The 12680-nt window shown below is 49.0% G+C and overlaps 5 protein-coding genes and 1 non-coding gene across 10 annotated transcripts; 2 read left to right on the top strand and 4 right to left on the bottom strand.

Annotated features, from left to right (window-relative positions):
* Positions 1-177: 177 nt before the first annotated feature.
* FOIG_01914 (uncharacterized protein) lies at positions 178-4219 on the top strand. Of its 3 annotated transcripts, none has more exons than XM_031198922.1 (3): positions 178-729; positions 787-3715; positions 4181-4219. In XM_031198922.1, the coding sequence occupies exons 1-2, from the start codon at positions 560-562 to the stop codon at positions 1853-1855; spliced, it is 1239 nt and encodes a 412-aa protein (XP_031070959.1). In that variant the 5' UTR covers positions 178-559; the 3' UTR covers positions 1856-3715; positions 4181-4219. The 3 variants fall into 3 exon arrangements, with proteins under 3 accessions (XP_031070959.1, XP_031070958.1, XP_031070957.1); XM_031198921.1 differs by lacking the exon at positions 4181-4219 and having other exon boundaries at positions 787-3561; positions 3624-3953; XM_031198920.1 differs by lacking the exon at positions 4181-4219 and having other exon boundaries at positions 787-3953.
* FOIG_01915 (uncharacterized protein) lies at positions 407-3026 on the bottom strand. Of its 3 annotated transcripts, XM_031198923.1 has the most exons (7): positions 2845-3026; positions 2695-2735; positions 2605-2620; positions 2490-2555; positions 2327-2441; positions 2138-2282; positions 407-2085 (listed from the first exon to the last, which is right to left on the bottom strand). In XM_031198923.1, exons 1-7 carry the CDS (start codon positions 2881-2883, stop codon positions 2016-2018), a joined length of 492 nt encoding a protein of 163 aa, XP_031070960.1. In that variant the 5' UTR covers positions 2884-3026; the 3' UTR covers positions 407-2015. The 3 variants fall into 3 exon arrangements, with proteins under 3 accessions (XP_031070960.1, XP_031070961.1, XP_031070962.1); XM_031198924.1 differs by having other exon boundaries at positions 718-2085; positions 2490-2620; positions 2845-3009; XM_031198925.1 differs by having other exon boundaries at positions 1804-2085; positions 2138-2269; positions 2490-2620; positions 2845-3005.
* Positions 3796-7138, bottom strand: FOIG_01913 (uncharacterized protein; the record flags this gene model as incomplete). The annotated part of the gene is made up of 6 exons (XM_031198919.1): positions 3796-4253; positions 4317-4651; positions 4703-4956; positions 5025-5581; positions 5629-6750; positions 6808-7138. The coding sequence occupies 6 exons, from the start codon at positions 7136-7138 to the stop codon at positions 3796-3798; spliced, it is 3057 nt and encodes a 1018-aa protein (XP_031070956.1).
* Positions 7139-8101: 963 nt separating this feature from the next.
* FOIG_01912 lies at positions 8102-8217 on the bottom strand. The gene has a single exon (XR_004093414.1). It is a non-coding gene; the product is annotated as a 5S ribosomal RNA (ribosomal RNA).
* Positions 8218-8769: 552 nt separating this feature from the next.
* On the top strand, positions 8770-9810 carry FOIG_01911 (uncharacterized protein; the record flags this gene model as incomplete). The annotated part of the gene is made up of 1 exon (XM_031198918.1): positions 8770-9810. One exon carries the CDS (start codon positions 8770-8772, stop codon positions 9808-9810), a length of 1041 nt encoding a protein of 346 aa, XP_031070955.1.
* A 681-nt stretch (positions 9811-10491) lies between these two features.
* On the bottom strand, positions 10492-11855 carry FOIG_01910 (uncharacterized protein). The gene is made up of 2 exons (XM_031198917.1): positions 11577-11855; positions 10492-11520 (listed from the first exon to the last, which is right to left on the bottom strand). Exons 1-2 carry the CDS (start codon positions 11730-11732, stop codon positions 10645-10647), a joined length of 1032 nt encoding a protein of 343 aa, XP_031070954.1. The 5' UTR covers positions 11733-11855; the 3' UTR covers positions 10492-10644.
* Positions 11856-12680: the final 825 nt, after the last annotated feature.

The following is a 12680-nucleotide window of genomic DNA, read 5'->3' as shown; positions in this document are numbered from 1 at the left end:
CTGACTAAATTTTTATTTAATATAAAAAATGTGGTGTTGAGATAATTAGTTAATTGATCATGATATCCGGTTCTTGGTGTTTTGGTCGGGGTGGCCGGTCTGTGGGGGTGGCCAGTCTTTGGGTGACGGACGTTAAATTACAAAACAATGCAAAGCTCATGTATGCCAAGCCAATAGCGAAGCTGCTAAAACGCCCGGAGAGGCAGTGCCGGGACCCCTGCAGCGCGGATGGTCGCCCATTGGCTTGGTGCTTAGATGCAGGTTGCTGACCCAATTGCTTCAGCCCTGAAAACTCTCTCGACTGTGATGAGAAAGCTAAAGAGGTGATACAGCTTGGGGGAGCTAAATATGAAGGAGTGGCGCTCAAGTTTGTGTTTTCGTTTCTGGACTTTATATCTTGGCTTGTTTTCTTTTTATTTGTGGTGTGGTTTGACACTTCTCAACACTGTTGGTCTCCGACTTTTGGCGGCGATTTTCGAATCTTTGTGTAACTTACACACATCCTCAGTCCTGCATTCTTCGACATACTCTTAACATTTACAACTCTCAACATACGAAAATGTACGAACTTGAGAAATATTGGATCGCTCACGGGGCCATGGTCTTCATTGGAGCATGGATTCCCTCTGTCGTTCTATTCTTCTGCAGTTTCTGTCTCGTCCGCCGTAAGAGGGATCCTGCGAGAACTGCTTTCACGTATCTCAAGTTGGCTCTTTTGGTGTTCTCAGGGTATGCTCCCATCCTCTGCTACTTGTTTGATGAAGTAGAATAACTGACGCATCTTAGCTATGCCTTCTTCGAATTCGCCTCATACGTCGTCTCAGTCGTTCACTCCCAATTATACTACGGCGGGAGAATCGACAGTGACTTTGACTCGCACTACTCGAAAACCCTGCTCGTCACCGTGCAGGTCCTCGCTACCCTTGCGCTCATTTACGATATGGTCACCGATATTCTCATCATGATCATTCTCCTCCGTCTCGGCACCGGTATCGTCATGGTTCAGACAGGCCGCCCCGACCCCAAGGGCAAGATCCTTCGCCTTGTCTCATACATCGCAGCAGCTATCCTATTTATTCTCGCTTTGACCGCCTTCGGTCTTCGAATTAGATATGTGTATGAAGTTTTCTTCAACGATGTTCGCGTTGGTGCGGATAGCTACACCAAATCTCGACAGATTGCTTTCTCTTTCAGTGTTTTGGTCTTTGTCATTTCTCTTGCCATTGTTGCGCGGGCAATTATGATCAAGGTTCAATCAAAGGGCGAGAATGCTCTTACTTGGTGCTCAAACATGTTCATCGCCGCCTCCGTTGTTTGGCTCATGCGCACAACGTTCAATATGGCGTCGACAGCTGCTTGGACCAATCTGAGCAGTGCGTACCACGATCGTGAGTACAAGTACGCTTACTACATCCTCGAAGTCGTCTTTGGAATTTGGCCTCAATTCGTTGTCCTCTGCTTGGTTTTCGCTATTGGTCGTGCTAGGAACAATGGTATTTGGTCGAAGCAGGAGCAGGAGCCTGTGAAGGGTGTTGAGGCTGGGGAGCGTACGGCTTGGGGTTATGGACAGGTTGCTCCTCAGGCGCAGAATGCTGTACCTATGCCTCAGCAGCAGCATTACCCGCAGCCTGAACAGCAGCATCTGGCTCAGGGGTATGGTCCTCAGCAACAAATGCCCCAGCAGCAAAACGGCTACTATGCACCACAACAACCTCAATATGCGGCGTATGATGCTATATCTCCCGTGTCTCAGCCCAGATCACCGCCTCCTCATGAGGAGATAGTGGGCTTGAACCACCAGGCTGACGGTACTCCTCCCCAGGTACCAGCTCAGCCTTACCCGGAGAAGCATTAGGCGTACTGGGACAGATAATGAATCGCTTTATGACGGAGAATGGGCGTGAATGAATTTGGACAACTGCAACAGATATGATACCACCCTTCTATACTTTATGATATTCAGTACATCTCAAATCTACCACATCAACAGAATGTCTAAAATCTCGTGAAATCGTCTAGTCCACATCTGAGAACTCAGCTGGAGCAACGAATGGGCCATCTTCACCCATGGTACCCGTTACGTATCTTGTTAAGTTAGTACAAAAATCCCACGTGAACAATTGATGGCTAGACTCACTTTGTATGGCTTCCTCGCGCAGCTAGTTGTCCCTTGCTATTGGTGAATGTCACCTGCGTGAAAGCAAGTGTCTTGCCAATCTTGTCGAGAGTGGCAGTGCCCTTGAGGACGTCTCCTGGGCGGCCTCCGGGGCTCAGATATGTCACTGCCAAGTCAGCAAAGTCGTACGTGATTGAGAGAGCTACGTACCGTTCAGATCGGTTGATACGCCTGTTGCAAAGCGGCCTGACGAGGCGACTGCGAGTGAGCCACCAAGATCGACGAGACTGGCAAGTGTACCACCATGGAGCGTTTGAAGGCGGTTCTGGATGAGATTAGTGAGAGCTCATTTGTGATGAGGTGAGAAACGAACGGTGTGTTCTTTTTGGATGTCAAGCTCGAAGTCGACTCTGCCTTCTGTCGCGCTAATGACACGGAACTGCACCACGTCAATACACATCTCAGATTCATTGTTCCGGTGTCTATACATGTTTTCCTAGAAGACTAAAGACAACGGAGTCAGTATCGGGATCTTATCACGGAATGCCGGGTCTCCATCGGTGGCTTGGGGTACATACCGAGGCTCAAGACCAGAGTCTGCCATGAAGGAGCGCACGACCTGGAACACAATCACGAGTTAATTGCCAAGCTTTGAGAAAGACGTGAGTCGTATGAGTTGCAATTGGCTGTGCAATGCATGCGCCTCGAGGTGCCTTGGGTGTACGCACCGCCTGTGTGAATTTCGTAGGATTGAGCTTTCTTGACATTGTGACGGGCGAGATGAAGCAATCTGCGTCGGATCTTTCAGTGTCTGAGATATGAGGTCCAATAAATGAAGGGTACTATCACGCCTGTCGTGTAGTATGAGAGATGTTGAGAGAAGCTCGAGATATGGGAACGGAGTTCGAGATGGATTAACCGAGTTCCGGGGTAATGATTGACCCCCGCCAACGGAACGGCCCCACCATCCAAATTGACGTAATCAGGCTTCACGATGACCTCCCTCACACTCCGAGCGGGTATCTGCCTTCTAAATGCATTTGAATGGAAGGATGTAGGAAGGCTTTGAAGTCAGGGCGCTCTCAAACTTCACATCTGAGGTGGTTGTCTTGTCCCCGCCTGCACAAGCTTCCTCTGCCTCCAGAACGTTCGACTTCAGTCAGTCAACTCCCCGCCGACGTCGCTCGGAGGCGCGACGTTCAAGAGAGGACGTGGAGATATGAATCCGATTTCATCATTCAGTAGCCATCACTCTCTAAGTAGAGTACTCAGATGGACAGGTTGCTTCACTCTGGAAGTTGTTATCAAATTTCAGGCTTTCATTCGGTTAATACACTCTTTTCTGATTCCCGTATCCATTTGGGGTTTTATGGGCTTCTTTATAGAGTACTGATTTGTTGAGCACAAGTTTCGAGGGGAGAACCGGAGTGACAGAGCAATAGTCTGTTAGTTTCAATTTGGGTATCTGTCAATCTGATCTGTGCTAATTGGGGGGAGTATCGTCTAGTATCATCAATCTCATCTCTCATATCCGTACGCCATTTTCACCATGCAGATTCCTGCCCAGATGTCCCATACGCCATTGCCAATATCCTCCATGTAAGCAGTCTCCAGTTTGATCCAGCTTCAACTCCAGTACGAAACCCCAAAATGTTCTTCCCATGTACGCCATGACATCTTCACTCCATTTCGTCGTCTCCCAAGAGCTCCGCGAGGTCATTGTAGGAATCATCATCGTCCTCCTCAACGTCCTCCATGTCGTCGTCCTCTCCATCGCTACCCTGGTCGCTGTCAGGCTCCGAGTTGGCATCCTTATCTGCTGCCACTTGTTGCTGCCATTTCTGCTCCCAGTCGCGGAGGTTGGCTCGGACGTGTCCCTGAAGCTCAGTTTTCTTCTGCTTTAAACCACTGTCGGCTGGACTGTTGTCAATCAGATTGTCGATTAGGCTGTCCACTCGTTCCTTAAGGTTCTTGATACTTTCACGAATAACCAGATCCAGTCGTGTTCTGGTCTCACGCTTCTTTTCTTCAAGCTTCTCGTTAAGACAGTCCGTCATCTGGTAGCACATGGTGTCGCTTTGACCCTCAACGCCTGACACGTTATGCGCTCGTCGTTTCGCATATGAGCCAGTTCCAGCTATCGGGGTCTGGTCAGTCATATTCTTTGTCCAAATGAAAGGTTTGGTATGGCGGTACTTACTTATCATGAGACCATTGTCGAAAATTGGTTTCATTTCTCGCATCAGGAAGGCTTTAGCATCCATCGTTACCATGGAAGCTTCTCTGGACAGGTCTTCAATGTGGGTGCGAATCTTGTTCACGGACATGCGCTCAATGCTTGACATCATTGATATCAAGTCTTGGAAGCTCAGCTCCAGGGCTGGGAACTTCTCTCTGATAGCTTGCTCGAGTTTCTTTGTGTAGGGCGCCCAACCTTTCTTGAAAGCAGATTCCATGGCAACCCCGATCCGGCGCAGTTGCTGGTTCATCTCTTCATCCCATTCTTTTGAAACTGTTCTGAGAACGGGAGAAGCCCTGTTGATTTGGTGAGTTTAGAACATGATCAGCAAATTGCACATCACTTACATGTCGTCCATCCAACTATAAGTCATAGACGTTTGGCCTTTCGAAGTGTAGTCGTCACCGCCACGCCTCATGATGGCACCGTAGGTGTTCCAGTACATGAAACCACTCATCTCATTGTTGGGTTCCTTCAGTGACCAGTTGGTTGCAATGCGGCTGGCCTCAGCCCTGAACTTGCGCTCGGCCATCCTTCGATTCATAAGAGGATCAAGCATGTCAATCTTGGCAGACTCAGCGGAAATGAGCATACTCAGTGACTGGCTCATAGTTAGTGACCCGAAAGATATATGTTTCAGAGTTCATATCGTTTGCGTTCAATACTTACAACAGCAATGCTCTGATGGACAGGACCCAGAGCTTTCTGGACGTCGTCATGAGTGACACTAAAGTCTGCATCCTGGCCTTTCTCGTTGGAGTAGATTCTCATCAAGTCCATGAGATTCTGGTACTTGCTCAGCATATCGTCCAAGTGGTTCTCACGCTTGCTGAGAGTTGCTTCGAGGAGCCATCTCTGTGCGGCCGGAACTCCAGTAGCCTCAAGTGTTGGATATCCTTTCACTGAAGCAGTATCATCTGCCAGTTTCCAGAACGCTTCGGTAGAGACAGGAAACATGGAAAGTACATGATTGCCCTGGTCAGTCCGATTGAGCTCTCTCTGTCTGGCATCGTATTTCTCCTGGATGTGCGCCTTGACAAAACGGTTTCGTTCCTCGATAGCTCGCTGGTGCAGCCAGTGGTCGATGTCGAAAATCTCCTGGCCGAGTTCTTGCGCACGCGCTCGGCCCTTCTCAAGCAGCCTCGACATCTTTTTGACAGCTTCAAATTGGTCCCTGGCGTTTGCTTGGAGTTTCTCGATGTTCTTTCGGCACAGCTCTGGATCATCTAAGGTTCTATGTTAGCATTGGCTTTCGATTCGGAGGCTGTCATACCTTGGGACTGGTTAGTCTGGTTCTTTGCAGCTTCGGAGTATGCGTCTCGTGCCTTCTTCTCATCAACCTTTGCCTTTTTGATATCGATGGCAAGCTTTTTGATTCCGTTCTGTACCCTGGCCCTTTTTTCAGTGAGTCCCTTCAACTGATCGAATTTGTCTTTCATTTCTGGGTCATGATGTTGCTCAAGTAAGTCCGAAATGTATCCGTCCACAGAAAGATGGTCCGTCTTTGACAGTATGATGCCGAAACCATGGCCATCATATTTTCCACGAATCTTCATCTGGGCTTCGTCGAAGCCGCTCTGCATGAGAATCTGGCTTTGGTTCTCATCTGCAGCTCTCATGATGGGGCTAACCACCAAGCGCACATCCAGGCGATGTGAATACTTCTTCGCAATCTCTGAGCGAGAAGGTGTCGAATCACTGCATCCAGGAAGGTCGACAAGCGTCATTCCCGACTTGAGGATATCAGATTTGACAAACATGTGAACATCTTTGACAATAGGCCAAATAGAAAACATTCGATCTGACCCAAACTTGGAAGCTCTGGAAGTCATGAATGGCTTGACGTCGCTTCGAAGATCCTTCAAGACTGATCGTTTGAACTCAATCATGCCTTGGCGCAAGTATTGATGAGCTCGTGGGTTCGTTTTGAGAATTTGTTGTACCAGAGGCATGTATGATGCGACAGCGCCTTGTCGTTGCACAGCAGCCTCAAGATAGTCTCGCTCGAGGCCCCAGACAGCCTTGATCTTGGCCATCTCATACTTGATGCGATAGTCAATGGTGTCCCTTGCCTCGGCTTCCTCGTCCGGATCAGCATTGTTCTGCGAAGCTTGACGATCTAAAAGAGACTTGATGTCTTTCAGCACCGACTCAAACATTGCCCCGATGTCGCTGAGTTTTTGGAAGGTGACCTTGGCACGAAACAGATGTCCAGGCGCATCATCCCAATTCCATGAGACCTTTGCAACAGTCGCAGTGGCGGCTCCCTGGTGACCCGATGGGAACAGCTCCGGAATCTCGAGCAGTGAATCCAGGAAAGAAGATTTGCCGGCTCCGGTAGGACCTTCGACGCCGATAAGAATCTTGAGGTTCTGGTGTTGTTCGCCCAGCGCGGCTGCAAGAAAGTTAGCAACTTTAATCGCAACAGAAATGTAGACCTGAAGATACTCACCGTGTTCTTTCAACCATCGCTCGATGAGTGGCTGTCCAGCCATTACTGCATTTCCACTCCCTTGTTGAAGTTGGCGGAGGGTGGACTCCAGTGTCTTGCGGACTTTGGCAGTGCCGTCTTCGGCAATCTTCAGCGCATCCTCCTTGATCTTCATGCGCTCGACATGATCAAAGGCCTCGCAAGTTGTCCACGGAAACACCAGTGGCGCAGGCGCGACAGCATTGCCCTCACCTGCCTGGCGCTTTGACTGAACCTGCTCGGCTTCTGGCTCGAACTCCGAGTCCAGCTCGCGTTTCATTCTAGCGAGGTCAGCGATGGACCACCTTGCCATGCTATGGGCTGTCGAATGATGATTGTACGTCTGTAAGAAATTATGTGAGTATCTTGGTGAAGGCGACTTGCAATGATAAGAATGATAGGGATGAAATGTATGGAAGAGGAGGAATGAAAGCAAGAACTTCTGGTGAAGAGTAGGTGAACCGCGATGAGGGGATGGGAATGTGACAGATGAGACGAGTGTTGGTAGACGAAAGAAAGAACTGGATGATTGATGCCAAGGAGCAGAAGAAATGTAGAGGGCGAGGCACATAAGAACCATGGAGAGAAAGAGTAGGAATATTTAGATAGCCTCAAATAACATACCTATCAAGATGAAGTATACTAATGATCGATTTCCAAGGCGTGAGCGAAGCTATCGTGATATTTTGAGATGAAGTTGGGAAGAGATGAGAATGATGCGTGGCGATACACCAGAATAAAGTGATGATCAGGTGTTGGTTTAAAGGAATCAGGAGTTAAAAGATATAACGAGGAAACCCTCGCGCTGGGCTTGTGAATTATTGTTGTCTCCGAATCGCTATTGTTTAGTGCAGACTAGGCTGCCTTCCAATCCTCCAGCATGCAAAATAAGAACAATAGCTAAAGAATTCCTGGCCCGCGCAACGAGCTTCCCAGCCCACAGGTAAAGGTCAGTTCTACTGCTTTACCGCTTTACAGGCCGGGGTATTCTGTCAATTCTAGGCGTTCTCTACATGCATTGACTCTTAGATTTCGTCACTCCTTACTATGGAATCTCATTTATGAACTGATTCATCTGGATTGTCACAAATCAACCCGCCAACGCGTTGACTAGATAGATGAGACGTCGAAGAAGGCTATCGTTCCATTAACTCGCGTATGATGGTTGCTGATCCGGTAGATACTGCATTGAAACCAGCCATAAAAGTAAAACTCTGCCTCTCCAGTCCGGGTATTAAGCATAGCGAAGGAGCAAAAAGAGGAAAAGACACCAAAAGACATACAACACCAGGTATTCGCTGGTCGTCACCGACCCAACTACTAATCCGGCGCTTCGTGGCTTGACTCTGGGGGAGCGAACGGGACCCCGTATTTTCCACGAGCTATGGTCGTATGTGCCCATCAACACACGATGTCCAATCCAAAAATCCATGGTGTTGAGGCTGAGGTGGGTTCGCTTATCTAACCCATCTAATGCCTGACCCAATCTCCACCCCGACAAATGCCAACGTCAGCGACCACAGCTACTCTGCCCTTTCATTTCATGTAATATCGCCCATATTCGTATCTGCGCGCATGAAATCTGTGCTGTCGCCCGTGTCACTGCCCTCCGACTTCCTGGCGTAACCAGGCACCAAAGATTCGCCTTGTGTCGGCACGGCGCTGAATCTGCTTTTATAGAAAGAATCTCCCCTTGATGCGTGTAGATGAAGTCGACCTTTTAAAAAACCTTTAGATCGGTATCTATGAGCTGAATGATTGTAAGAACGAGCCATACGCAGCCCAGCTCAGAGAGGCGATAGCACTCGACGTCCGCATTTCTTCGATGATAAGTGCGGGTCATATCCCAAATGCCTCAACGAATTGTCAGCCATCAACGACGTCTACTAAAGCTCGCCCCCTTTTCACTCCAGCGTATAGACCACTTCATAAATGGCTACCATTATGCCTCGCGGACATCGCTCCGCCACAGAATATCGTTTCGGCGAGGAACAGGCCGATACCATTGCTCGCACTGCCGCCTACCACCTCAAAGACTATTGTCTCTCCGTGATCTGGTTCTCACCTAGTGAACACTTCGATATTCATCAGTCAATAGCAACACCCTTCCAGCGGACTTCTAGTTTCGGACTTGGCTCCCTCGACCAGCTACCACTGGAGCTCCTGCGTGACACGTTGGTCCGTCTTGATGCGCATTCTCTGTTCAAGTTTCGACAAACGAATCTTCGATCGCGACAGGCGGTAGACTTTCTCAAGCAGTATCAGCTAATATTCTTGCACGAACTGAACCCCTTATGCGCTTTGTTACGAACGCGACTTGCTGTTGACATTTCTCTACTCGACTTTTACAATGCCCTATGTCTCAAGTCTTGTGGTCTTTGCCGCGAATTTGGCGGGTTCATATCCCTACTAACATGGAATCGATGCTGTTTCAAATGCCTCAAGGAAGCTCCGGAGACTCAAGTGCAAACCCATTCAGCTGCCCGAAAGGAATTCCGCTTGACGAGGGTCGAGTTGGACCAACTGAGGTCATTCAAAACTTTGCCTGGAATATACTCGATGGAGGAATCCGTGCACAAATCCCGCATTGCTATCGTGTCTTTCCATCAGTCTAGTTTGATTTGCAGACAGCAGTCCTATGTGCCAAGGCAAGCCCAGCTAGCGAGCTCAGAACGCAATAGAAAGTTCAACTTTATGGGGTCATGCGCACTTCCGTATTATGATACACGAACCGGCAATGTCGAACACGGAATGTCGTGTGCTGGGTGTCAACTTGCTCCCGAAAAAGACATCATCGGCACCAAAGGCGAGAAATGGGCATTCGAGGCTCGAGACAAGTTATATGCGCGAGATGGCTTCTTGGAACATTTTCGATGGTGTGAACAGGCACAGCTGCTGTGGAAATCGAGCTGCGAAGGGAAAACCAAGCCAACAGAACTGCCAGAGGCTGCTCGAAGAGGCGGCTACTTCAATAAGAGAGTATAAAAGGGATATGAAACAGTAGATGGCCAAATCCTTGGCTCATTCTTTGATAAGCCGGTGGCATTTGATGTTCGTATCTTGGCGCACTGGGCACTAGATGAACCCCATCACCTTTTTGCGCTGCACGTATATCTGATAAACTTGGAAAGTAGTGTTGGAAGGCCGGTTCTGAACGCTTGACCTTTGATGATGTAATGTAGTAACATATTGGTTGCGGAACATTAACGCTGCTACTGTGTAGGTGATGGCCTGCAACGGACAAGCTGTCGAGCTACATGTTGTCTCGAGTTCTGTTAACCCTGGAGTCATTTAGGAGCCTTTTGATTGGCGGCTCCAACCAGCTAAGACAAGGACTGAACAGCAATGCAGGCAGTAGAAACGGTGGGCTGGCCTATCATGGCTGTCATTTTGTCCATGGAAGTGGATGATGGTGATTCTTTTGAAAGTAAATACCGACTGCGAACCGGAAACCAAGTCAAGTACCTCATCTCTCCTAGAACATTTGAAAAAGATAGGTTTCGTTCCCTACTCAGTCCCTACCTGTCTTTCTCGCAAGGCGGAATGAACCGCAGTCCTCATCTCGAAAGACGAAACCAGCGGCGAGTTGAAAGTTGTCATCTCGAACCAAGCACTAGTTGGCGTCAGGTGTCGATGGCATCATACTAAGTTGATTACCTTGAGTTGGAGAGGACCAAAAGGCTCACGGCAATGGCTTTCGAAAAACGGCTCATTCGATTCTCCCCGTGAGAAAGTCCATTTGTGGAGGTAAGAATAGGGAATAAAGCCAAAAGGTTCCTTCACTAAAAACTGCTTCTTCATGCGTGCTACGAAACCTTCTTAATAATCTAACTTTGACACTGGTTCCTCTTCATGATTGTTCTTGATCGGTGAAGATCTCCCAGGTGCTGCCTTTTCATCTGCCCACAGAGGCTGGTCGTCAAAGCTAAACTTAAGGATTTCCGGACGTTGATAATGGCCAGCGGCATCAACCCAAACCTTGACCTGCCCAAGCTGCGACAGGTCCACCTCAGCCTTGACAAGCTTCTCTTCAGCACCAGTATGGGGCCCAGCAAGAAATGAGCAAAACGGATGAATAACAGCTGACCACCCCCCGCCCGCCTTGACAAACTCCTGCTTGCCTAGATTCTTCTCCATCCACTCGAGACAAGTATCGTCAACATAGTTAGACGCGGTGATGACAAAGACTTGAGCTGTGAGGGCATGTGCCTTCATCAAAGCCTCGATTTGAGAATCAGCCACGGCTTCGAAGCCAGCCATGGTAGACAAGGCCGGCCAAGCACCGGCGTGGATGTGTTCATGCTGAGTGATGAGCGCTTGGCGCGCACCGTTCATGGTATGTTCCCAACAGCAAAGACCACCGAGGTTGAAAGGCCGTCCTGAAGCTGTCAGCCTGTATGTTCGTAACGTATGACCACCACCTTGTGCCCAAACAGAGCGTTCAACATATGTTGGCTGCAGCTTGCGGTGCACGCCCAACAAAGTGCCATTTGCATCGATGTTGACTTGGGAATTGAAGAGCGTGTAACCTTGAGCTATGCGCTCTGAAATACCAAGGCTGATGGCTACACCAGTGCGGCGGCAGGCAGACGAGATGCGTGCGATTTCGTCGCCGTCTTGGACAACGACGCTCTCATCGGCATATTTGGCGAGAGCCCCTACTTGTTGGAGGGGTGGGTAGCACTCTATCCAATACTTGGCCATGTTAGCCATGCCACTGCAGCACCGAGGGCGAATAATGGAGGACGTACCGGATATCCAGGAATAAACGTCTCAGGGAAGACTAGAAGCTCAATACTCTCCTTACTCGCTTGCTCAATCAAGTTGATAACCTTGTCGGTAGTAGCGGCCTTATTCATGAACACGGGCGCGGCGTGTACCGCTGCGACGACGACTTTGTAATCCATGGAAGGAAGGCTAGGGACTTGGGATATTAAATTATGAACGAAATAGAGCGACGGACGCAAATTGTGAGTCAATGGCGAGGCAAAGAATGAAATCAGGATAACCTTGCAGAGTTTCAATGTATGAAATGGCAACGAGGGGTCATAGGATATTCACGGGATATTTCCGCGTTGCTAGCCAGTGAAGGGCCTCTTGGCTGACCCATGAACGTATGATATGCTGCAGGGAATGATTACGGGTCTACAATTGGGTAGCAACGACTGGGTTGCAAGCTTATGAACCCCACGTTCCGGGAAGGGCCCGACCCATGGGCGAGAGTTGGCTTAGGCTATGGTGATTGTACAGTACCTATGCTATCACGCATATTTGTTTGTAACGTATGTCAATATACAAGATGGTGACACACGCTTTAAGTTACAAGTTCTCCTTCCAGCCACCAATAGGTACACCAAGCCTCTCAACTCAAGTTTCCCCTCCTAGAACCGCAGCTACGACAACACAGCACACCAATCGGCCATCGTCTATATCTGTGCAGTCAGCGTTTTGTGGACGGTTGCTACCTAAACAAAGGCCATGGCCTTGGGTACTTGCGCCAAAGCTTACAGGACCCTCGAGACTGTCGAGATATGGAAGCATATTGGAGATCAAAGGGTGACCTCGCTGCTTACCATGCGTCAGGTGTCGAATAAGTACTAAGGGCTCGCCTGATGGACCGAATCTGTCTGAGAAAGACGAGTGAAGATACAAGTAACTGCCAGGGCGGGCGGTACCTTCTTAATCAAACTTACCAACACCATCAACCTGGAAGTGTGATCTATAGCACGGTTCCGGCCGACTTTGGTCATAAGCGTTCCAGTCTAGTACTGAACTCCGATACCACATCCGAGACTAGCGGATCAAAAACACCCGACGGTATATATACGGACATTAAGCGGTGGATAAGTCCAAGT

The sequence above is a fragment of the Fusarium odoratissimum genome, assembly GCF_000260195.1.
Source record: "Fusarium odoratissimum NRRL 54006 unplaced genomic scaffold supercont1.2, whole genome shotgun sequence".
Classification (NCBI taxonomy): domain Eukaryota; kingdom Fungi; phylum Ascomycota; class Sordariomycetes; order Hypocreales; family Nectriaceae; genus Fusarium; species Fusarium odoratissimum.
The sequence above is the reverse complement of the archived record's forward strand: the minus strand, read 5'-3'. Positions and strand labels throughout refer to the sequence as shown.

Bases quoted from the DNA above. Each gene is read 5' to 3' on its own strand.
- FOIG_01914 (XM_031198922.1), top strand. From the start codon at position 560: ATGTACGAACTTGAGAAATATTGGATCGCTCACGGGGCCATGGTCTTC. The intron at 730-786 runs GTATGCTCCCAT...GACGCATCTTAG, and splicing joins GCTCTTTTGGTGTTCTCAGG to CTATGCCTTCTTCGAATTCG.
- FOIG_01915 (XM_031198923.1), bottom strand. From the start codon at position 2,883: ATGTCAAGAAAGCTCAATCCTACGAAATTCACACAGGCG. The intron at 2,442-2,489 runs GTTCGTTTCTCA...AATCTCATCCAG, and splicing joins ACATCCAAAAAGAACACACC to AACCGCCTTCAAACGCTCCA. The intron at 2,283-2,326 runs GTACGTAGCTCT...CTGACTTGGCAG, and splicing joins CGTATCAACCGATCTGAACG to TGACATATCTGAGCCCCGGA.
- FOIG_01910 (XM_031198917.1), bottom strand. From the start codon at position 11,732: ATGGATTACAAAGTCGTCGTCGCAGCGGTACACGCCGCGCCCGTGTTC. The intron at 11,521-11,576 runs GTACGTCCTCCA...AACATGGCCAAG, and splicing joins CGTTTATTCCTGGATATCCG to TATTGGATAGAGTGCTACCC.